The 24,155-nt window shown below is 51.9% G+C and overlaps 1 protein-coding gene across 4 annotated transcripts in view; it reads right to left on the reverse strand.

The window, feature by feature from the left end:
* LOC309408022 (schwannomin-interacting protein 1) overlaps positions 1 to 24,155 on the reverse strand; it is a gene marked incomplete at both ends in the record, with an annotated part of 130,187 nt that overhangs the window by 16,002 nt on the left and 90,030 nt on the right. Inside the window, one exon of one of the 4 annotated variants that reach the window (XM_082003730.1) lies at positions 2,476 to 2,505. The exons of the other annotated variants lie outside the window; for them this stretch is intronic. Coding sequence (XP_081859856.1) covers positions 2,476 to 2,505 — 30 coding nt within the window. Of the gene's footprint in view, positions 1 to 2,475; positions 2,506 to 24,155 lie in introns of those variants that run through there. 4 annotated transcript variants of the gene reach the window in all.

Genomic DNA, 24,155 nt, shown 5'->3' on the forward strand with positions numbered 1-24,155 from the left:
AACCCCCTTGTGCACCACGCAAAGGGGGACCTGTCGGGCAACGCTGCAAATAGCATTTACAAAGCAAACTGAAACACTGGCTAAGGCTGCAGGCCAGTAGAGCACTGCTAACACACGCATTAGAATAAAACCTTTATTTCTGCGTTAAGGCCTGGATTTACATGCCAGCCTTTTATTCTGCGTGAGCTCGGGACCTCACAAAACGCTACCCAAAGCGCACAAGCTGACGTTTCTCTTGTCAAACCGTAGGAGAAATATGGAGCCCTAAACAAAATGTTTGGCGCAGGAAAATACATCAGTCTAAAATAGGAAAAGAGAAATAACAAAGAAATAAATACATGGCAGGAAGAGTGGCAGCAGCCTGCGTGACTCCAGGATGCAGGCATGGGAAAGATGTCAGATGCTGGGGCCACCTGACCATGGAGGACCTGGCCTAAATTCAAAGCGATGAACCTGACTTAGCCACAGCCAAAGCCCCAGGAGGACCCACGGCCACTTGAATTTCAAAGAGCGGCAGCGCCAGCTCATTTATGGTGTGGAACAGGACTTCCGAGACAAGGCACAGCACACGACAGAAATACCCTCCTCTTCCTCGGTACCCACCCCGTCCCCAGCACCTTCCCCGCCGCGAAGCTTACACCCCAGCCATGACTTGGTGATGTCAGAGCTTTTCTGCTGAATTTCTCCGAAACAAAGACGTTTTCAAGTTTTCCCGGTGTGTTGGCTTCTTCCTCTGGTTGGTTTGGTTTTAGTTTATTTAGTAGCTTCAGAAAAAGGGGTGCGAGGAGGGAGGAGAGCAGAGTTACAGGCTGCCACCCTGCTCCCCCCGGGGCACTCCCAGCAGCCGCCAAAATCCTATCATTGCTGGCTTCCAGTCTGATCTGAAACCCGGGACTGCCGGCCACAAAAGGATTAAAACTTGGCCTTTAGGTTAACGGGTTTGGGAGGGGGCTGGGGTTGCTCCTAATCTTTGCAGTGTCGCAGGAAGGTTTTGAAACAGATTTCACTTGAAAGACTGTTTCTTCTGACTTTCTTCTGTGATTTGCATGCTTTTCTGGCTGTTTTCACTCTAATATTTATTGGTTTGGAGGAGAGGAACCAACTCATAAACAAGCAAGCAGATTAAAGCAGATAAAAGGCAGCAGCGCTGCTGTCCCAGCGAGCCCAGCGCATTAACATGCAGGGATGCTGGCCAGGCCTGCGCTGCAGACGCAGCTCGGCATCGCTCGGCATCGCTCGCCCACCGCCATGGACCAGCTTCCACCCGGGAAACAATGCGCAACCTTTAACCCTTGCCTTCCTAGGAGTATGCCGGGAAAACATCCGCTGCACAGAGACAATGGCACCATTTATTAAGGCATTAGAGAGCAACAGGCTCTGAGCTGCAGAAAAATCAGATCCCCAGAAACAGAGGCTGAAAAAGAATCACGATTTTTTTTTTTTTGCAAAGGAGCTAAAAATGCAAATTCATATCCAGAAGCATTTGCCAGACTGAAAACATTCCGTGAAAAATATTTTCAACTCTCTTCTCTCTGTACATACGCACGCTTTGGTATCTTTTATCTTTCTTTACATCTTTATGATATATTTTGCTATGAGAGACATTTCGTCTTAAGACACGTATTTGAGCTGGAATCAAATGCGGCAGTGGGGGACAGTGAGGACGAGCCGCTGCCCTGGGCAAAGCCCCATCTCCCGAGGGTCCAGCTCCACCGCTGGGAATGCCCGTTGCCTGTTTGGCAGAACACACTCCGCCGCACGTACGCAACTGCGTTTCCCAGCGCTGCTGCTGCAGGTGGACAGGATTTGTGCATTTTACGGTCTGCCTGCGCCATCGAGCCCTCACCGCGCCGTTTCCCCTGCAGGTGCACCCACCCTCTCTTTAGAGGCAAATGAAGCCACAGTAACTCTCACTCGCCCCACCAAAATACTCCTGGCGTTGCTCGGCAAACCCTGCCATGGGTGCTGCCCCCCGGGGATTGGGGTGGCCGCGAGGGATGCGCAGAAGGAAATGCTGGTCCCCAGGCTCGTCACCCGTTCTCGCAGGCATTATTTAGCAGCACAGGACCGCGACGAGACTGCGCCTGGAACCAGCGATCGTGCGGGTCAGCCCTGGCGCCTTGGCAAATCTGGGAAGCGCGGAGAACAGCCCACTGATGCTGTTCCAAAACGGACACCGCTCTCCGACGGCAACTCCAGAAGGGCAAACCCGCGGCTCCTTCACTTACACGGAGCAGTTTCATCCAGGCAAGCAGGAGGCGAGCGGGGCGCAGGCAGCTGCCTGCACAACCCGCCCTCCGCCGGCCGAGCGCCCCCGGAGCGCCTGCCAGCACCGCCGGGCGAGCGGAGGCCCCGCGGTTTCCCCCGCCCCGGCGGCTCTGAGGCCGGGGGCAGGAGCCCGGGCGGGCGGAGCCCGGCTGCCCGCGCCCCCCCGGCCGGCTCGGGGCGGGGGGCCAGGCCGCGCTCGCCCCTTACCTGGTAGGAGCAGTTTTCCTGGTGTACCATCTCCGTGCATCATCCGGCAGCGCTCTCAGCCGCCCCGCGGGGTCTCCGGCCCCGGCGGGGGAGGCGGAGAAGGAGGAGGATGGGGAGGAGGAGGAGGAGGGGAGCCCGGGCCGGCCGCCCGCCGGTAAGATGGATGCTGCCGCGCTGCTCCGCCTGCGCAGCGGCGGCCCCGGCGCAGCGCGGGGGGGCCGGTCCCGCCCCGCCGCCGGCGAGGGAGACACCAACCCCCCCAAACCTCGCCAGACCCTGCTCGGGGGCTCGGAAGCGGCCCCGGGGCGCTGCTGGGCAAGCAGCGGCAGGCAGCGGCAGGCAGCAGTTCCAGCTCCGGCGGGGCGGTGGATCGCGGCTGCCGGCACCGCCTCCCCCAAACGCCGTTAGCCAAGGGCGCGGGGACGGATGCCTTTCCTCTACCCTCTGCCGCAGAAATCCAGCGCGATCGTTGTTTCTGGAAAAGGCTCTTGCCCCGGTATCAGCCCAGGCTGGGGAGGGAGCGATGCAGAGCAGCCCTGCCGAGGACTCGGGGGTGCTGGGGGGAAAAAGCTGGACGTGAGCCGGCAACGTGCGCTCGCAGCCCAGAAGCCAGCGGTGTCCTGGGCTGCCCCCAAAGCCGCGTGGCCGGTGGGGCGAGGGAGGGGGTTCTGCCCCTCTGCCCCGCTCTGGGGAGACCCCCCCGCAGTGCTGCGTCCAGCTCTGGAGCCCTCGGCACAGGAGAGACACGGACCTGCTGGAGCGGGGCCAGAGGAGGTCCCAGCGATGCTCCAGGGCTGGAACAGCTCTGCTGGGACGACAGGCTGGGAGAGCTGGGGGGGCTCAGCCTGGAGCAGAGAAGGCTCCGGGGAGACCTTCCTGCAGCTGCCGGGGCTGAGAGGGGCTGAGGAGAAAGGTGGGGATGGGCTTTGTAGCAGGGGCTGTTCTGATAGAACAAGGGGTGACCGTTTTAAACTAAAAGAGGGCAGATTCAGACTAGATCCCAGGAAGAAATGTTTCCTAATGAGGCTGGTGAACCCCTGTCCCAGGTTGCCCAGAGAGGTGGTGGATGCCTCATCTCTGGGAACATCCCAGGTCAGGCTGGACGGGGCTCTGAGCACCCTGCTCTGGTTGGGGATGTCCCTGCTCATGGCAGGGGGTTGGACTACGTGGCCTTGGCAGGTCCCTGCCAGCCCAAAGATACTATGATTCTCTGATAGGATCCTACCATTTCCAGACAATTCTACCTCCACTCTGCAGCGAGGGTGAACGCACAGCCCTTCCAGTGCTCCAGCACCCGCCTGGGCTGGGCACTGCCATGGACCCGACCTGGTTTTGGGCCTAACGCCCGTGCTGACCCCAACGGGCCCTTCTCTCGCCTCATTTCTCTGAAGACAAGGCCTGTGAAGATCAAGCTAATTCCCAGCGCTGGCTCTGCAGAGCGTTTCTGCAGGACGATGGCTGGGAGGGCTGAGCCGCTGCTCGCAGCCCGGGGACAGCGAAGCCCCTCTGCAGCACCCCCCATCATCGCACCCCCCGTCATCACACACCCAGCAGGAATCCACTGCCATTTGCAGAATACTCCATTGCTACCCCAAAATAGCACCGTGAGATTATCAAACTTTCTTCCCTGTTGGCAAACTCAGGCTGGAGGCCTGACACATGGAGGGAACTGAACCCTAATTTTGCTTTCTGTTTTAAAAGTCCTTAATAGCAGAGACTGGAAAGAACGGCAGGACAAGCAGATAGTTTATAATCCTCCACATTTGCAACCTGCCGAGCACTGGGTTGTCAGCTCAGTTTGGCGTCACCACTCACTTTCTGGGGGGTCACACGCACTCCCGACAGCCTCATTTGCAAGAGTCTGGGGCTAGGCCGGCCCTGGTCACACCCGGGTGTGAGCACACGGCAAGTCTGGCGTTCTAGCCCTATTTTTGGCTGGACACGGCCCATCTGAGGGGCACCAAAATGCACAGAGAGCGATGGCGGTGCCGTGGGCTGGGTTCGCACCATGCACTGGGCACTCTCACCCAGGCAGGCGATAGCGCTTTCGCTTGCAACTGAAAGAAACTCCATGCCTCACCGCCTTTCGTTCATCAAATAATGGGGCTTTATTCTGCCCCTAGGCGCAGCCAGCTGTGGCTAAGTTCAGAAATGCACGTGGCTGTGAAACCCAGAAACACTTGCTCACAGGGCATCTCAGATGTCATTCCCCGCACCAGATGTGCCTCCAGAAAAAAAGGCCTTTGTAGGATCATCGCTCTGCCACAGTTCTCCCAGCTTCTCACCCGTGCAAACAGGCTGAAGCATCCGTGGAGAGTCCTCTGAGTCCTCGTCCAGCTCCAATGGAGAGAACCCCCCCGACCCGTCTCAGCTCCCACCCTCCTCCCCGACACCCTCTCCCCTACAGGAGCAGAGCTTTAAGAAAAAATAAAGCTTTTGTTTAAACAGAAAAAAAAAATATTCTGCCTAAGTTTTCAAGAACGGATGAAGTTGTGCCTGTTTTTTACCAGAGCCGCAAAGAATCCCAATCAACCAGGCAGGTATTTCCAAACATCAAAATAAACTTTTCAACATACTGCATAAATCTTGGGCTCGCTTTGGAGAAGTATCTGCGGCAAACTAAAAGCAGCTCCGCATATTACATAATCTCTAATGCCATTTATTATATGCATCAGAAGGAAAACTCCTGAAATTACCCCCCACTTCCCACGTGCGGGTCTATCTATAACGGCGGTGACTCAGAGCTGCTCCGTGCACCGCGGATCCCCAATGGGGACTGCACCAACCTCCCCGTGCCCAGGTCCAGTGCAGCATGGGGCAACCCCCCCCTGCAACCTATTTCACAGCTTATTCCTTTTGGAAAATGACCTGAGAGAAAGAGCTATGGTCAGCTTAGCACATCACTTGCTGCAGAAAAGCTGCCCGTTTGCTGCAAAGCTCTTCTTCCCTCCAGGGCAGGGAGCCCCGCACGAGCCAGCGACGCAGCCGGGAAGGGCCAGGCATCCTCCTCGACCTCTGGGTTTGCCCCTCTGTTCCGTATCCATTCGCAATTATCCATTCCAAAACGAGCCAGGCAGGCAGGTAATAATTAAAGCAATGAGTGATTAAATTGAGTGAAAGGCTTCTGGCAGTCCTCCAGGTGGGTCAATGGGAAACGATGGATAAATGCAGCAAAGAAGCGCTGCTGCTCTCCGCAGAGGCACAACCCAGTGGGAAGCCCCCAGAAAGACCTGGGGACCCCCAACAGCCCCTCTCAGCTGGGAAGAGAAACCCGGGCTGCACCTGCACTGCCTCCTTTTGCCTTTCTTATCAAGGCATCCTCGAACTTAGGACATCTTATACCACTTATGAGATGACCTAGACACATTTTCCCGAAGCTTTCCCCAAAAACCAGCCCCAAACTAGAAACACGTAGTTCAGAAAGCCCTGGAGAACATCACTGAGGGGCTGACACCAAGCTGGGGACACCCGCACGAAACGCTTCCCTTCAACCCCTGCCTTGAGGTCTCCTCCAGAGGCCCTGGGGAGATGCTGCGCTGGGGCAGGAGACCGGCTGCGGTCGGCCTGGGCTGAGCAGCCCCCGAGCTGCGGTCCAGGTGGGCCACCAGGAATGGAGCAGTCCCCACACCCTGGATGCTCAGACACAAGAAACTCAATCCCACAGCACAGGCAGCAGCAGCCCTCCCCTTACTCCCTGCGGATGCGCCGCCGGGGCAGCTGCCCCGCAGAGAAAGAAGATGCAGCTTTACCAGGCACACTTGAATTCTTGTAGAGAAACAACAGGATTTCATTAATTATCCATCTACAGATTCAGAAACCACCTGGCATCCCCAATTCTGGGGGAAAATATATAATTTCTGATTCTGTGCACATTTTTTAGTTGTTGTTGTGTTTTGGTGTTTTTTTTTCTTTAAACTTGCAGAAAGCTCCCTGGCTGGATCCTACAGCACACCCCAAACCCTGGACCTGGACCCTGGTCCTCTCCACCAGCCATACTGGCGGCAGAAGGTGGCAAACGCCCCGCCTGCCCCCATCGCAGCCCTTCGCGCTTTCCCTGGCTGCTGCGCCTCTGCCCCAGGACCAAGGAAATCATTAACAGGAGAGAGGGGGTAATACCCGGAGGTTATCAGCTCTCCCATCATCACTCCCACTCGAGGAAAACACTCCTTAAAAGAACATAAAGCTGTGCATAAAGTAAAGCCAACCCCTCCCTGGGCTCACACCGCCTGGGAGGGAAGGGAAGGAGCCCGATATATTACCGACATGAAAGCCACAGACAGCCGCTTTCCTTCTGTGTTTGTCATTTCTCACTGTCCCAGACATTTATTTTTACATGCACGTGTCCTGCGCTGTGTGCCTGAACCCCACCAGCTGCAAGGACACGACACAGCCCTTCAGACCAAAAACTATGCAAGGGGAAAGCAAAGGGTAGGAGCAGCGGTTGTTCCTTCAGCAAGGCAGGCTAGCGCTGGGTTTCCTTAACGCCAAAGGAAACGCCAGAAACATTTTCCTGCGCACAGTCGTTCCTCCAGGGGCCTTATCAGGTCGAGCTGGGAAAGTTTATTTTTTTCAGGTCGGTACTGGCCAACCCCTTGGATTGATACAAAAAGCTAGCCTAAATTAATTTCTTCAGATCTCAAAGTAAATATGTAGCTGGATCCTGTAGCAGGTAAAAACGGGGTAGGAGTTGAAGAGCGCACCACTCGGGCACAGCGGAGGGAGAGGCAGGGAGCCCACCCCGAGCGAGCCCCACCGGCCCCTCCGGGATGCTCCTCCTGACCCTGAGCCCACAGGCTTGCCCAAGCACAGCAAGCTTGCAGGGAACAGGGAATTATACACGGCATCACGGGATTTCAGCTTCATTTGCTGATGATTTCCTAGGAGTGATGGATTTAGCTCCCCTTTAAGCCAAGCTAAAGCTTTTCCAGGGTTTAAATCTAGCAAGAAAAAAAAAAGGAAAAGATTATTTTTTCATCAGTTAATACTAGACATCTGCTTGGAAAGGGGAATATTTGTTTGGATTACATGCAGGTATAATGCTTTAGATCTAAAAATCACTTTTCTATTTAAGGAGGATGATGCTGAGGTGTTTTCCATCATTTTGGACGTGTAACTCTTCTCTGCGAGGGGATAAACCTCCGACGGTTTAAGAATCCAAACAGTGCCCTTCCCTCTTCCACGCCCCTTTTACTTCCACGGAGGTTTCTGGAGTCCTTTACAAGCAGCAGCGTTACAAACACCTCCTGAAGCACGGGTGTACCAGCCGATCGATTTTTAGGATTGTGCGCTGAAATGTTAGAATAAACGATTTGTTCCTCCGAGGACCAAATATGACATTATCAGGGAAATACCCACTCTATAGTGAATTTCTACTCTTTTGGAACTCGTATGTGGCCGAGGAATTACGGAGCATCGGGAAGGGTATCCATTGTATTTTTATTCTGATGCAGAAGTGCACACCTTGCACTTTTAACAGCCTCATCGCTCCATTTTTAGTGGCAAGAGACTCATCCAAAAATGTCAGTTTTCTACACATCCCACAGACGGCAACCTTCCCGTTACATAATCAACCATGATTTTCTCTTCCCTCAAAACATGGAACAGAAGGTTACAGTAATTTCACATCCTGATACCTCTGATGCACAGGATGTCAAAAGCTTTACAGGGAATTGGAGTGAATAATTTAAGTCACCCAAGTATTTATAACTTGCTGGTGACATAAAAGTGGCAAAACATATGGTAAACAACCAGAGTTTTCCACAAAACCCATCTAGAAAGACTCACTGATGCGGTTGCACAGGCTTAACTTTCACTTGTACAATTTATAAGCCGGATCACACGTGCTTAACAGAGAATTCACAAGCTCATCTGATGATGAGCAGGTATGACCGCCCACCAAGTATTCACTGCTAAGGAGTGGAGAACACTTTACCTACCAGCTCCTAAGGATCGTGGGGAGACAGCGACAGAAAAGCTGCGGCTGCCTCCTTGCTATTTTATTTATATTCTTAAGAATAAGCTGTCTTTCAAAATGCCATATCCATGGTATGCAAAACGCTATGGGGAACGTGAGCTTTCCAGCAGGACAAGGTTAACCGGTAAGTTTTTGTATTATCATCACTAAATTAAAACGTTTCAATCCACCTTGCTCCGCAGCACTGTTTCTATCCCATTTGGGAGGGGATTTGTAGCAAATTCCACCAGCTACAAGCAATTTTCAGCATTTTTGGCCCGTATGTGCAGCCGGTGCCGTGCAGAAGACGCGACGTTCGGTGAAAGTGGAGGGCTTGGGGTTAGCTGGCACCAACCACGCGTCACTCAGTCGCAGCCTGTTATTTCTACATGGCCTCAACCGAACCAAAAACCAAACCAGCTCTCGCCGCAGCCGGCGTGCAAACCAGCCCCAGGGATGGCTGACCCCCCGCAGCATACCCAGCCGGCCGACGGACCGGGACGGGCCCGCTCCAGCTGCGCCCGACCTCATCCTGCCGCCTGTGCCGGGAGCAGCCAGGCACCGGCAGCCGGCGAGTCCGCGCCCGGCACGGCCACGCCACCCCCTGAAATACAGGGGGGACCCGCTGACAGCCCGTACCCCCCGACTTTGGCTCAAAAGCCCATTTTCTGCTCCGAGCCATGCCTAGGTGAGGGGATGCCGGCACCGGCAGGAAGCACCCAGCAGCTCCCAAAAAACATTTGAGGTCTTACATAGAAGAGTCCCAAATCTGCAGCTGTATAAATATTGACAGAGAATAACTCAAAATCGCTAAAGCTATTTCTTCTGATGCGTGAGCTCTGAGTAACATCTTTGTCAGATCTCTTTGGTAACCGATTTGGTAGAAGTTCTTAATGGAGCTAATAACCCAGTTACGCATTTTCAAATTCCCCTCGCTGTGCAGCACATTCAGGCTTGCTGTGTGCAGCTTGCAGGCTTTCCTACCCTTCCTCCTCATCCTCTGTTTATTTTTTTCCCATTTTAATTTTTCAAACGTAAATTTATCGCTGAAAATAATAAAGTTGCAGTGGGCCCCTGTACACACCCTCGCATTACAACAGCGGGTAGGGAGAGGAATTAATGCATTTTCTGAAGGTGATGAGAGAAGAGGAAAAAAAATAGGATGAGAAGAGGGGGAAGAGAGAGATTTTCCCCGAAAAGACAAAGGACAGGGTAGCCTTTGGCTTCCTCAGGCCAGGGACAGCAGAAATTACGTGGAAACGTTGATGAGTTGTAAGCACCTACAGAATCCCACATCCCACACTCAACACTTGGCATCCATTAAGCTACTGATCTGGGCCCAAAAGCAATTTCTGGATGAAATATTAAGCCCTTATTAATTGTGGCAAAATCCCTGAAACTCCAGCCCCGCCACGCAGGCAGGCAGACAGCAGTAGAACCTGCATTTAAATACGGGTGATTCATTTGCCTTTCGTGTGGGTACGTACCAACAGGCTGCACCTACGTTCATCCGAGGACAAAAATGAGGCGCTGAGTTATCAATTATAAATTAAGCCACTGGCCCCACCGCAGTCAGACGGCAAGATCTGTGGTGGGGACGGGATTATCCTGCTGCTGGTCGCCTCGAGCCCATCTATCCCCTTCCATTCCCCTCATGCTTTCTGGCAGTGAACGGCTGAGAAGGGTTTTCTATGGGCTGGCTTTACATTGCAACTCATTTTAATTGCAAAATGGATGGTAAAAGCACAGAACGGGGACTTGCGGGTTGAAGAAGTAAACAAGCTATACTACAAACTCATTCCGAAACACTCTTTTTCAAACAGAGCCAAATACCATAAATACAAGTAAGAACAAACAAGTAACAGTAGCGTCCTTTAAATGCTTCCTCAATAAAAGCCTGAGTTTACACAGACACCCCTCCCTCTGAGTCACGAGCAGGATACAAATAGACTGAAGGGAATTTTTCACACAGCTCTGAAGTCCATGCCCCTAACTCCAAGCTTACTGACACAGCCTGGCAGAAATCCACTCCTTTTTTTGAGGGGTCTACTTATACCATGCACACAGCCCTCCAAAAATCAATAAGCCTTCAGAAGGGTTCAAACTCCCATACCGTTGAGATCAGTGTGGTTTTTTTTTTATGGAAGGATGTGATTACTGTGTGGGAGCAAACCCAGGTCCACGTGAGCAAAACCTGGCTCTTGCGTTACGTTTGTTTTACATTTTCAGCCTTTAAGAAAATGGATGTAAAGATGATTTTCTGAATTTGACTCCCAACCTTGCTGTCACTTGAGAAAGAAAAAAATAATAATCCTCTTGAGCTGCAGCAGCCTGTAGGTTGGAAAGCTGATTACATTTAACGGACACGGCACATTTTGCAATGGGTATCAGTCACAAGCTCCAAAAACAATACCACCAGTGATAAGAACCCCCATCCTTGCCTGTTCCTGATGCCACAGCCCTCCACGGGAGATTGCCAGGTTGCAAAACCAGTATTTAAAATGAGACGTGAAGTTATACCCCTCGGTAGGGCAAGCACATGGAACACGAGGCTGGAAAAAGCTAAAAATAACAGGATAAGCAAGGGTGGATCCCAGCTGAGCCTTATTAGTCACGGAGCGAGGGAGCCGTGTGGGGCTGCTGCCTGGTGGCGGAGCAGCACCATATAAGAGCAAGAGAAAGACTCTTGCCTCTTAAATCAGATTTTTCCCCTCTCCTGATCTGCCTCAGGCACTCTCTTCCTCCGGGCAGAGCGGCTCTGGCAGCCTCCAGCTTCTCCTAATAATACGGTGTATTGTTTTCTGGGAGTCTTTAACAGAATAAAGATCATGAGTGATTCATTTTAGGGTGTCCGCTGGAATTGGACCAGTATTGACAGACAAGTGCGTGAGGGGTTTATTATAGGTTGGTTGGTTTTGTTTTTTTTTTTTTTAACTTATACCATCTTTATGTCAAAATTGAACCTTTGGGTTGAGTGGTGACCCGAGTCACGAGAAACCGTGTTCATCTCTCCGAGCCCCTTCCTCCAGCAGAACCAACGCATGCACGATGCGCTCAGGCTCCGCACGCTATCCCGATATAATTTTCAAGTTTAAACGGAACAATGATAACGAAGCAGTGAAACAAGGCTTTACTACTTCCAACGCTCATGCAGGCAAACGAAAGGTCGAGGGTAACGCAGAAGAGCGAGCAGCGCTGCAAATAAAACGCCTGCCTTGGCCCTACCACGGCCTCTGCATTTAACGGTATAGCGGACTTGTGCACTTAAGGTCAGGGACATTAAATCCACCGCTGCACCTCTGCATCGCCGGCGGACGTGGAGGTGGCTCAAGGACGGAGCCCTGCCTTTCACAAACAAGCCCGGTGATGTTTCTTCAAGGCTTCGGGAACACCCCGTCCATCAGGTATCGGCACAACCTCTTGATACGCCACGAAGCAGAAGCTGTTCCTGGGCCTCAGACTCTCTCCACAGAGAAATTACGGTTTGTATTTTTGGATTTTACCAAACTCTTAGTGTGAAAGGATGGGGAAAAGCTGCTTGCAGAAAGAAAACGCTCGGAGAAGGTGTTTGCTTTCTGCTGCACAGCTTCCTCCTCCGTCACCTCCAACGGGAGCCGTGAGCCTGGGGCAGAAGGGTAATAAATGGCATTTTAACAGGAAAGCAGAGCAACAGCCAGGCGGGAGCCTTGGTTTGTAAAGCGAGGAACCGTGGCCACCCCTCCAGCGGCACCTCCACACCCAGGAGCGTCTCCGCGGAAAGCAGCCTGCACGGCCCGCCCGCGCCCCGGCACCTTCCCCGCGCTGGCTCCGGTTCTCCCCCACCAGTCCTTTCCTAAGGGTCTGCGAGTTACCTCCCGGCGCAAAGGGCTCGAGCCCGGCAAAGCCGCGCGGCCCGTCCTCGCCCTCCACGGCGGGCGGCTCCTCCAGAGAAGTCGGCTTTGGCACCCGGCGGGCCGCCGTTCGCTGCGAGCCACCGACACCGCAAAGCTCCTTGTAACACCCGCGTTATCTGGCGCTTTGCTAGGCCTCACCCGCGGCCGTGCGTCTGCAGGTCGCGGGCTGTAGGAAGTGGCCTGCGGCGGCCATGCCCGAGCTCGCGTCGACAGCCCACCTAGGCCGGGCCTACGCCTGGCCTGAAGCCTCCGGCACGGCTCGATTCTCAGGGAGTGAGGGAAAAACGGGAAATACCAACCGCCCGAGCCACGGGAGGAAGACGCGACGGTGACGGTAACGCAAGCTGCTACGGCAAAGCTATTACAGCTTCAAGTTACAAAACACATCACCCGGGCCCCCGGGCGCCGCTCTGGGGAGCAGAGGAGCACTTCACTTTGCCGCGGCGCCGGTTACTCCACGGAATACTCATGGCCAACCTGGAAACAGCAGCGACATGTCCAAGGCACGGCGATATTTCTGGTGGCCTTCACTGCGGAAAGTTTATTTTACCAGAAGCTGTTATTTCTCCACTGGACATGTACTACGTTACATGTTTACTCGTTTTCCTCCAAACACATTAACGAGCAAAAAAAAAACCCCAAAACAAACCAACTTTCCATACAGCTACAGTTACTACGTCAAGCCAGCTGGCGCTTTATCTCTGGGATGAAACGCTGTCCCTTGGGGACCACGGCAGGGACGGCTGCAGGGTTGGATCCAGACCTCAAACTACTCCAGCCTCGATTCCGGTTTTGTTTGGTCCGGTGCAAAACGCGAAAATAAGAGTAATGAACAGGCGTGCCTTAAGCAGCGTGTTACATTCCACGGATAACGCCGGCTGCGAGCTCCGGCCACGTTAGCACATGGCTTCCTCAAGGCTCAGCCCTGCCCGGCCGCTGCAGCCCTCGGAAGAGCTTTTGGACGCCGCAGCAGCTCTCCAGCATCTGTTATTAGCGTCAGCAATTTCAATTACATTAACCTTCGGCCGATTCTATGTCCAAATAATTTAGCAAGCAGGAAAACGTACGGATAACGAGGTAGGAGGGACTGCCAACGAAGCGTGGGAGAAGACGGGAATCGAGAGCAATCCCAGACGGGCAGCACGGTTCCCCAGGGATGATGCTGCTTCCTGCTCCGTGGCGGAGCCGGCCGTGCAGAGGGCTGGGATGAGCCAGGACCAGCACCGCAAAAACGCGGCTCGCATCTTTGCGTCAAGCGAAATATGTAGAGATGTATATGGCCATACGGCGTACAGGGACAGGCGGTACCATCTGTGAGATGCGGGAAGCCCTCGTCCACCCGTAAGGACGAGCCTGGACTGGTATTTCTTGGGAAACAACAGTCCACCCGGCCTTTGTGCAGGGAGGAGGACTGGAGCAGCTCCTGAGCAACTTTTGTGTGCAATTTAAATACTAGTAAGCTATAGAAGTATTAGCCATTTTGGTCATTTGAGGATGTAGTTTTAGAGGACTTCCGAGAGAAGAGGGGGACAAGGCTGTATGGAGGTCTGGTGTGCAGGTATGTGCCCTGATTGTCACCTACTTTGCCCTTCCTGGAATCAGACAACTGGAAGAGGTCCCGGCGATGTTTTTTCGAGGATGTTACAGGATGTCTCCCTGCTGCTCCCAAGAGCTCCCAGGTCAGCCTACAGAAGTAACAAGCTGGGGGTTTTCCTCCTAGAAAAGGCCTCTTTCACCTTCGCAAGGCGCAGCTAGAAGTGGGCTTCCCGATTTTCAACCTGAGGAATAACAGAGGAGAAAGCAGAACAAGAAAAAGAAGGCCAGCTAGATTGTGCCAGGATACGTGCTAAGCTTTGGGACATTACGCATTAATGCAAATGCACAGCATAGAGAATTCAGTAAGGAAACAGGATTCACAGATTTTTTTTTTTTAAGCTACTACGAACTGTTTATCATCAAACTCCTACCTGGCAAAGGAGACAGAGAAGAGGGTGGCCACACATGACTCAGGTACGGAATTCTGATATTTCCCAAGTCCCTCTTTAATAAAATCAATATAGGAATTACATTAAATAAAAAGTTTAGATTAAATTTTTAATAACTCACTAAAAGCTGTTCAATTCCCTATGGTCTACAGCAGCTTTTGTACGCAGAAGGAATTAAGCATTTTAATATAGGTTTGTGGGTTTTTTGGGTGGGGTTTTTTTTTTTTTTTTGGTGTTGCCATCTACCAGCTGAGAGAGGATTAAATCTCAGCCCCGCACTTCCCTTTCCGCCCCAGCCCCTCTGAATTGCAGCTATTTCCTCCAGCTCAGCCAAACGCTCGGATTTCATTTTAACAAAGCACGGACGAGCTTAAATAAATGGCCTTAGCGCAATTTTCTCATTTAAAGAAGATCTATAGATCACTGAGCAGGAAACCCAGACTGGCGATATAAATAAGGTCTACCACCTCTGTGACGCAAATGACTCCATAGGCGCGACAGGGGAAGACAAAGCGCCCCAAAATGATACAAGTACTTGAAAAAGCTGGAAACCCTTGAGGAGAAGAGCGATTATGTAGCACCTCACGTCTACGGCAACAACTGCAGATAACTGCAAGAGGGAGACTTGTTTTCCACCGTAGCCATCAGCGCTTTGCTTACAGAAGCAGGATCGATTGCAGATCCAGGTTAGTGCACGAGCCGGAAGAAATATTTTCAAATCTTTTTATTTATAGCTAAGGAAACGTCTCACGCAGAAGTGGAATTATTTGAAGATTTTGCAGCCCAGATAGAGCGAAGCCTGCTGCTGGAGAAGTTGCAGCCGCCCCTCAGAAAGGGGGGAGCAGCCCCCAGCCACAGCAACTTGCAGTCCAAGGTGGCCAGCCTTGGAAAACACTAAACTGATCAGATGAGGTGATCGTTTCAAACAGCTATTTGTTTTAGAAAATAAATACCTGTACTGAGGCAGTGGGAGAAACTGGGAAGTGATATTTTCTTCCAGCGGTGATTAACTTTTGTAACGTAACTCAGGAATTTTACACACCCTTCACAACAGGCTTTCCCTTTGAAAAGCATCATCAAAGCCCATTTTTCCCACCAAATACAAAATGGTGCTCCCCGTAAACCTCCTTCGGGCTGCACCGCCGCACCCTGGCAATGCTGGAAGTACAGTAATTGGCACGGCTGAGCGTATGGGCTTATTTGGTAAAACAGTTACCAAACTGAAGCCTCCCAACCCAAGACAGTAAACGCTTTATTTCACTAGGGGAAGTCACTGGCCTTCAGAAAGCTTATTTCACCTTCTTGAAGGCAGCTTAGCCAAAATATTGGCAAATGCTTTATTCCACATAGAAGCGTTTAAACTAGATCACACAGCACAGGGACGCTCGCTTTGGCTTTCTCTTTATCCTCGGCTTTCTTAAGACGAGGGAGTAAATCTCCAGTGTCCCTTGCAAACCCACTTTGGGTTTTGCGTGTTTGTGCACAGATGAACACCCAGCTGCCTGCCCCGGCACAGCGGATAAATGGCGCGAGCGTGCCCCATGCAGCTCCTATTGCTCCCCGTCCTGAAGGCAGGGAAAATCCAGGGGCTCTTTCCCCTGAAAACAAAAGTTGAGGTGGAAAACAGGAGGAGATGCAGCAGTGTCAGAAGGCACAGGGAGTAGAGGGCTGGGTGCCGGAGCGGGCAGCAAGCACACAAGAAAGCTTCAGGCAGCATCTCCACCCTGGAGCAGCTCAGGCTGATGCTACACAAACAATACTGAAGGGTAGCTTAAAGCACACCATGAAAAGGATTGGTTTTGCCTGGAAAATCTCTCTCAGACGCTGTTTACAACACCAGGTTATTGCAGGAGCATTGCTTGGCTCGGGTGGGCTCCAAGCCCACCGGGCTCTGCGGGAGACGGGGATCCGGCTTTATGCCACTGACATTAATTTTACTGATTTGTTTTCGCCGTTAGGAGTAGGAGAAATGACGCCCTCCATGTAGCCAGAACCCAGTTCTTTCTTTCCACTTTCTACACAAACATTAAAAAATAACCAAGTGTTGCACTTCATTTTCCAACCAGCAGCCAGCTAATGCAAAATCACCTTAAAACCAAGCAGAGAGAAATAAGGAAACCACAACAACCCTTGCTGTCCGTATCACTGCTAAGCCAATTCTGCTGCTAATAAAAACACACTTGGTCATGTTTTGGGGGTGTTTGGAGTATTATTTAAAATATTTAAATAAGGAATTTCAGCAGACGTGCCCGAGGTGCCTGTGCAGGAATTGGAGTGGAGGACATTCCTGCCTACAGATGCAGGATCACGAAAAGGGCAGGGACTCCGCCGCGACAGCCCCGGGACCACGGGGCCGATGCCAGCGGGGCAGGAGGGGCTGCCCCATGCTTAGCAAATCACCGCTCGCCATTCCAGCTTCCTCCAGCGATCTCCGCCTGGTTAGACTTCAACCCGATCGCTTTCTGCTCGCTACATTTATTTTATTACCTTTTCTAACTGCCTGTGAGAGTTTGAGGGCTTGGTGAGCTTAATACCTGCTCCTGAAAGGCTTTGCCAGCAGCAGCTCCGGCAGCTGCTGCTGGGCTGGAGCTAGCCTGGCTTTTGAGCGCTCCTCGGTAGGTCTGCCACGTGGGTTGAGTTACACTGAATAAACGCTTTTCCTACGGTTTTTAAATACCCTCTGCCTGTAATTCCTCCCTCCACATACAGCATTATATTCCATAGCGCCAGGTGTTACAGACACCCGTCCTACGCCGCTGCCAGGCAGAGCGCAACCGCAGTAACTGCTGTCCGTCCGTAGCCAAAATAACAGGTTTTTACACAGCACAGGTCAATTCTGAGAATTAAAAAACCACTACCTTGCCTTTATCACGCCCAATATGCAAGAAAATGGATGCGTAAGTACATAATTATTATCCTGTCAAATAAGTGTTCCCCCGGCCCACTGTGATCTCAATCCGAGCTACTCAGTTATGTTTAAGTGGGAATTTGAAAGTATTAGCAAAGGTGCAGCAGAGGAGGGGTACGGGGCTCCAGAGTGCAGAATACCCCAATCTCAAGGTCATGCCAACAAAACTATGTTCTGAGATGATAAAAATTAATGATTAAAAATATAATTGCATAAAGGCTCGCTTCTCTCTTTGGAAATCCTTAGCGTTTGCTACTTTTGATACCCAAAACAAAAAAATACTTTTTAAAATATACTCATTGGCCTTCCATAGCCAGCATCACTAACAGCACTGCTCCGTATCGTGTACAAGGATGTTAAGGGGAGATGTACTGTTGCCTGCGACGCAATTGGCATTAGAGCGACCCAAGTTTCTCAGCTTGTTTTGGCGATTCCCACATCCCACACGAAGCGTTCGCTTACCAATCGACTGGGAAGCTCTGCCATCTTGCTGGGGTCCATTGCGCAGAGGAATTCACATAATAGTAACAGTCAGATAAAGGAGACCCATTCATCAAAAAAGAATCCGTATGCTGCCACCCCATGTATTTAGCACTTTCTTTAATGAAAGGCTCTGCAGCAGCAGCAGAGATAAAGTTTTTGCTCAAGATTATTAATCGCAGGCATTTTGCCTGGCCCGGTTTCAGAAGCAGCAAACATACATCTTTCCAATCTACGTAATTACCAACGCTCTTCAAGCAACAAGCACTTTAGCGTACCTATAGACGTTGTCTTAGCTTAATGACGCTGCGCACTTTGGCAGAATCATTAATATCTCGCCAGGCTCGTCTAACCTTTGAGCTGGGTGGAAAGTGGCCAGGGTACAGTGCTGCCTCAATTCATCCGCAGCACCCGGCAGCGATGCATCGCCCACTGCGTGACACCCCTGCAGGTCCCACACCCAGTGACGCTGGCACAAGGCAAACGCAAACCTTCGGTTTGGCTGAAATGACAGTATTTTCCACAGCTAAAAGGTTTGGTTTTCATGTCACCTACACCTTAAAACAAATGAACTCCCCTGAAGAACCTCTCTCGTCATGACCTTGACTTTCTTCAGTTGCCCGACAAAGAGTTAAAGGTCAAATCAAACAGGTAAAAGAGCCGTCAGGTGGAGAGCGAAGGTCTTGCTGGGCCTCTACACTCTAGGAATGACAGAAATGCAATTTCCTGGAAGCCAGAAGCTCGATTTTGAAAATCAGTGTGTCAGAAGTTAATGCACCGACAGTTCTCGTCTGGGAAAAACTGCTTTCAGGCGTTAAACCCCTGGCTGTTACGCCCCGCTCCCAACACTCTGCCAAGACGACATCAGACATCATCTAGGGATGAAGAACCTAACACTTTAAGCAAGCTTAAAAGAAGTAATAATTGCTTGATTAAGTGAGAACAAACTCACTACCAATCTTCAACCAAATATTTGCTCCCTAAATGCCAGGGACAACACGCGGAGGTAGACCAAAGTTTTGCAACATGCAACACCAAGGCTCTGCGCTTGACCCCAGCCCGCACTCCTGACAGCCCTGCTACACCGATACTCTCGTGGGGCTTTAACAAGCGCCCGTCGGGCGCAGAAGCATCGCTGCTCGCTCCATTTCTCTACTCCCTCTTGCCAACCTGGTCTACATGTTTCTCCTTCCATGATGGCTGCTCTGACCCAGCTCCCTCTTCAGAGCTGCTCTGCTGCTCCATCAAAACCAGACCCCTGCCCACGGCCAATTATTAAATTATTTAAAGACTTAATCCCACACTGTAATATATACTTTGAATTCATCTTAAATTTTCAGCAGCCATGAGAGGAGTACCAATAAAGCCACAGGCAGCAGAAACGGGTATTTACACGGCCCATGGTATCTTCCATCCTACCAGCTTTTGGTATCTCCTGTGTTAGCCCTTAAAAGCCTTTTGCAGAGGTTTCCAACTGTTTTCAAATGCAGACCGAAACTTTTCCAACCTACAGACAGTGAATTTAAGACTGCCACCACTGGCTCGGGCTCTTCTTCGCTGCCCTTCAGGGTCCCCCCAAAGCAGCCCCCAGACCTCCGAAGGAAGCGGGAAGCACCGTGCCCACCTCCACTACCTCAAGACAGCCTCGAGGACCAAACGAGCCAGAAGGAAACAAATTCAGCTTCCTAGCACACTGTAAACGTACAAGCCCACGCGCCTGAGGCTGAGTTATGTGTCTGGGCAGACCGTGCTGCTGTGCGACCTGTTGTATGTACTGCCAAAGGCACCAGATTACGGGCATCCATCTGTCTCAACAGCGTATGCAGGAACATTTTAGCGAGGCAAAGGGAAAATACAGACTCCAGCACACCCTCACCCGTACAGAAGGCTTCTGCAGAAGTCCTGGAGGCTGCTTTTATTGCCACTGCCTGCAATAAGCCTGCTTCGTGGACAGCAAAATTCGTTCAGTAGTGCCATCCACACTGTCACAAGCACCCAAGTCTCTTCACAAGGGTAAGTCAGCTGGCTGAGCCATTTCCTCTCCTGCAAGTGTTTTTTTTAATTGACTATGGTATTTGCAGATATTATTTTCAGAAAATACACGCTATTGATTGTAATTACCATCCTCCAAGATGCAATGGAAAGAATATTAAAACCATTAACGCTGATTTAGATTTTATTAGAGCCATTAGCGAAACAGCAAGCAGGGCGCCGTTGCTTCCCGAGCACCTCAACAGCTCCCAAGCACCACAAATCATCTCACGGCACATTTGTTACCGCTTCGGATACAGCCAGGAGTTGAGCAAAAAGGAAAAAAAGGTGACGAGACTGGTCCAAGCACCTTTTTGATGAACCTTCTAAGCATCAACTGCCTTCAGAAAAGTTGTCACTTCTTCTCTCAGGTAGAGGTCCAGCAGCCTCAAGAGCCATCTCACGCAAGCCCCTGGCCTTGCGCGCGCCAGAGCGGGCTTGCAGGCAGCTAGAGCTGCCCCCCAAGCAGCAGCAGCCTGGAATGGGTGACTTCCAGATATGTTTTTTAAGTGTCTCCACCCCGCCTCTCAGCGGATGTGGTGACAGCACGAGGGCCCATAAAGCAACGCAGCAGCTGGGCGAAGTCAAAGGGAGCAGTAACATCACGGAGTAAAGTCAGGCCCCATGGCGTGAATCATTTCACCCTCCCTTGTGGGGAAGGAAGGAAGCATCCTCCATTTTCCCATGGGTACCTGATCCACGTGAGCCCTCCCAGAGCCACCAGACCAATCTGGTGTTAGGGACCTGGGTGGCATTACAGCAAGCTCGCATCTTGAGAACCACCTGCCCATGGACATGGCATAGCCAGGACGGACAGACCCGCAGCCCAGCACCATCCAACCCGGCTGGTCCTGCGGTTCTCTCACCAACATCTTTTAACAGGGCTGCTGACACCAAGAAGTCACCAGCCTCCTCCCAAATGCTCCTGGTAGGAGCTTCTCAGCCACCATTAGCCTGTCTGCAACCTGAGGAGCCAGCCTTGGTCCCTGCATCTTGTTTGTGTTCTATGATTGCATCTGGAAGCCAAACAGCAGCCATTCCCATGGAATTAATATCCACTTTCTCCAAACTTCCCAGCAATGTGGGACAGATCTCTGCACGTACAGATGTGACCAAAGGTCCCTCTTCAGCTTAAACATTTTATTTAGTCCAGCTGCAGCCCTCCCGACCCCTCCTTCCATTTCAGCCCAGATCTTCCTTGCCTAGAAAACCTCCTAAAACCATGTCAGCATTTCGTTAGAAGTCCAAATTTCCTTCTCCTGTGACTCCAGCCTGACCAACATCCCTCAGCAAAGACTCAGCCCAGATCACTGCAGGCTTGCAGATCACCAGAAACTCCTGACACCGGCTTTGGATGCTGCCAGCCAGGGACAGGAGGCAGGGATGGCGTGGGCAGGGTTCGTCTCCCAGCACCATGCTGGTGAGGAGCACAGCACCAGCCTGGCAGCAAAGTTCACAGAATCTCAGAATCCTTAGGGTTGGAAAAGACCTTTAAGATATCAAGTCCAACCATCAATCCAACATCACCATGCCCACTAAACTGTGTCCTGAAGTGCCACATCTACATGTTTCTTGAACACCTCCAGAGATGGTGACTCCACCACCTCCATGAGCAGCCTGTTCCAATGCTTGACCACTCTCTTGGTAAAGAATTTTTTCCTAATATCCTATCTAAATTTCCCCTGGCGCAACCTGAGGCCATTTCCTCTCGTCCTATCACTAGTTAGTTGGGAGAAGAGACCAACACCCACCTCACCACAACCCCCTTTCAGGTAGGTGTAGAGAGCGATGAGGGCTCCCCTCAGCCTCCTCTTCTCCAGACTGAACACCCCCAGTTCCCTCAGCCGTTCCTCATCAGACTTGTGCTCCAGCTCCCTCACCAGCTCCGTTGCCCTTCTCTAGGCACGCTCCAGCACCTCAGCATCCTTCTTGTAGTGAGGGGCCCAACACTGAACACAGGATTCGAGGTGCGGCCTCACCAGTGCCCAGTACAGGGGCACGATCCCTGCCCTGCTCCTGCTGGCCACACTATTGCTGATACAGGCCAGGACGCTGTTGGCCGCCTTGGCCACCTGGGCACACTGCTGACTCGTGTTCAGCCGGCTGTCAACCAGCACCCCCAGGTCCCTTTCAGCCGGGCTGCTCTCCAGCCACTCCTCTCCAAGCCTGTAGCGTTGCCTGGGGTTGTTGTGACCCAAGTGGAGGACCCTGCACTTGGCCTTGTTAAACCTCATACAGTTGACCTCGGCCCATCGATCCAGCCTGTCCAGATCCCTCTGCAGAGCCCTCCTGCCCTCTAGCAGATCAACACTCCCACCCAACTTGGTGTCATCTGCAAACTTACTGAGGGAGTTGATGCCAGATGGAGCCATGATGGGTCAGATCTGCCCTGCCTTCCGTTGGAGCACAATAAAAAGCAACTAAATACAGCTATCAACAGCGGAAAGAGCTCTCTATTTCTCTAACTTCATAGGAGTTGCTCAGGACTTTATTTTCCTTAATAGAACATTGATGCTGGATTCCTGATAAGATAAACCAGCCAAAGAAACACCTCCACGCAAAGCAACAGCTGCTTTCGCATCACATCCCTGGTGATGACATCATTTTAGACTACACCAGCCAAGGCCTGTAATACCGAAATTTCTCTTTTTCTATTGTATTCTGCTAGCAGTTGGAGCAAGCATGTCCATCTTCTCTGTAGTTGCTTCCTGGCTGGTTTCACTTCATGATTTTCATGTTTACAAACACTTCGGCTTCCAGCAGGACAAGGCAAGGTTTTGTTATAAATAGCAAGATATTGAACTGCAGGAAAATGTCAGGGACAGGAGAAAAAAAAAATAAAGAGATTTTTCTCTTCAATCTGGTTTTAGAGAACCTTGAAGGTATCGAGTCCCCGCAGTTTGTGGGGCCGAGGCCTGGGTGCTACAGGCACAGCCCAAACTGTGCGGGAAGGGACAGCAGTACCGTGGGGGGGATCAAACACCTCCTCCGAGCTGGCCAGGAGGTGAAATGTCTCTAGCGGGGTCTGGGCTGCTGCAACAGCTCTTTCCCTTCGCCCCAGGTGGGAAATGGAAGCAGCAGAGCTGGAATACCTCCTCCCCGCTGTGCGCCAGGGGAAGAGGGATCCTGGCATCGCAGGAGCGAAGGCAAGGCTAGGAAGACAAACCGAAAGCCGCCTTCCTCAGGTGCCTCCAGGACCGCTGGTTGTGTGGAGGGTTGAGCGAAGAGTCTCTCCAGGGCCACATACGGTGAAAAACCTCATGCCTGCACAGCGGGAAACTCCGTTTGCCTGTGAGGGTAAGAGGGCGGGCAGCTCAGCCCTCCCCACGGGAGATGCTCTCACGGCTCTGGGCTCTTCAACGGCCAAACCTGGGTGCCTGTCGGGGTTCAGACCGGCTCCGCATGCTGCCGAGGAGCACCCGGGCTGCACGGCAATCTCAGCAGGACAAGTCAGGGCGTGAGGCAGGCGTGAATGCCTTCCAGTGCCTTTGTGCTTGCAGGAGGGAACGGAAGGATGGAGGAGGAAAATCCTTAGAGAGGCGAACAGGCAAAATTCCTTAGGTGACACCTCACCTGGTTAAGCACATACCCGGAGGCAAAGAGTTTCCAGCACTGCCAATGCTGCCAGCAGCTCAGAGCAGCAGGAGTTTATCAGATAACACTGTCAAAATAAGCTCCCAAACCACAAAAATGAGCGCTTTTTTTTTTTTTTAAGCTGAAGTTCTGCACAAATGACAGTAATTAAGGATGTTACCTGTCAGTTCCTCAGTGCACTGAGGCTACAAGGTTCAGGCTTTGGAAAAAGTGTCCTGCATGGCAACTGTCCCATTCCTCTCTCAGCTTATTTCTCATATCCAGCACCCACCCAGATTTCTCACCAATTAGTTGTAATTCAAAGATTTAGGGGGAAATCCCCACCTCCCTGAGCCAGATGACTTCACAGGAAGTGAGGGGATGCAATGCCTTAAAAAAAAAAAAAAAAATCACAAAAAAACCCCAGTCAAGCGCGCCAGCGGCAAGGCTGTAGGGCGTGGGTGGCGAGGCACACATCTCCCATCACGCGTGTCATCACATCTCAGGGCTCCTGCAGCCGTTTCAGGAGATTTTGTAGATTCCTTTGAATTCATACGTTATGGAAGAGTCTCAGTGGCGCGGCGTCGCAGGCGTGTGTGCAGGGCTCGCGCATCCGACCATCGCTGCAGCTTGCGTCTCAGAAGTTACGCACAATTTCTAAAACACTCCGTAAATAACACCATCGCCTAACAATTTACAGGGGGTTCTGGAAAAACATGTTGGGGGCGGGGGGTTCATCTTGGCCGCCACCGGGTTCTCCTCGTCGCCTTCCATGAGGGAAACGTACACCACCGGTCTCCCGCTGCCCCCCGCCAGCAAGGAAGGCTGCTGCTCCTCATCCTCCCCAGGGGAACGGC

This window comes from Phaethon aethereus (assembly GCF_964289735.1).
Source record: "Phaethon aethereus genome assembly, chromosome: 9".
Lineage (NCBI taxonomy): Eukaryota > Metazoa > Chordata > Aves > Phaethontiformes > Phaethontidae > Phaethon > Phaethon aethereus.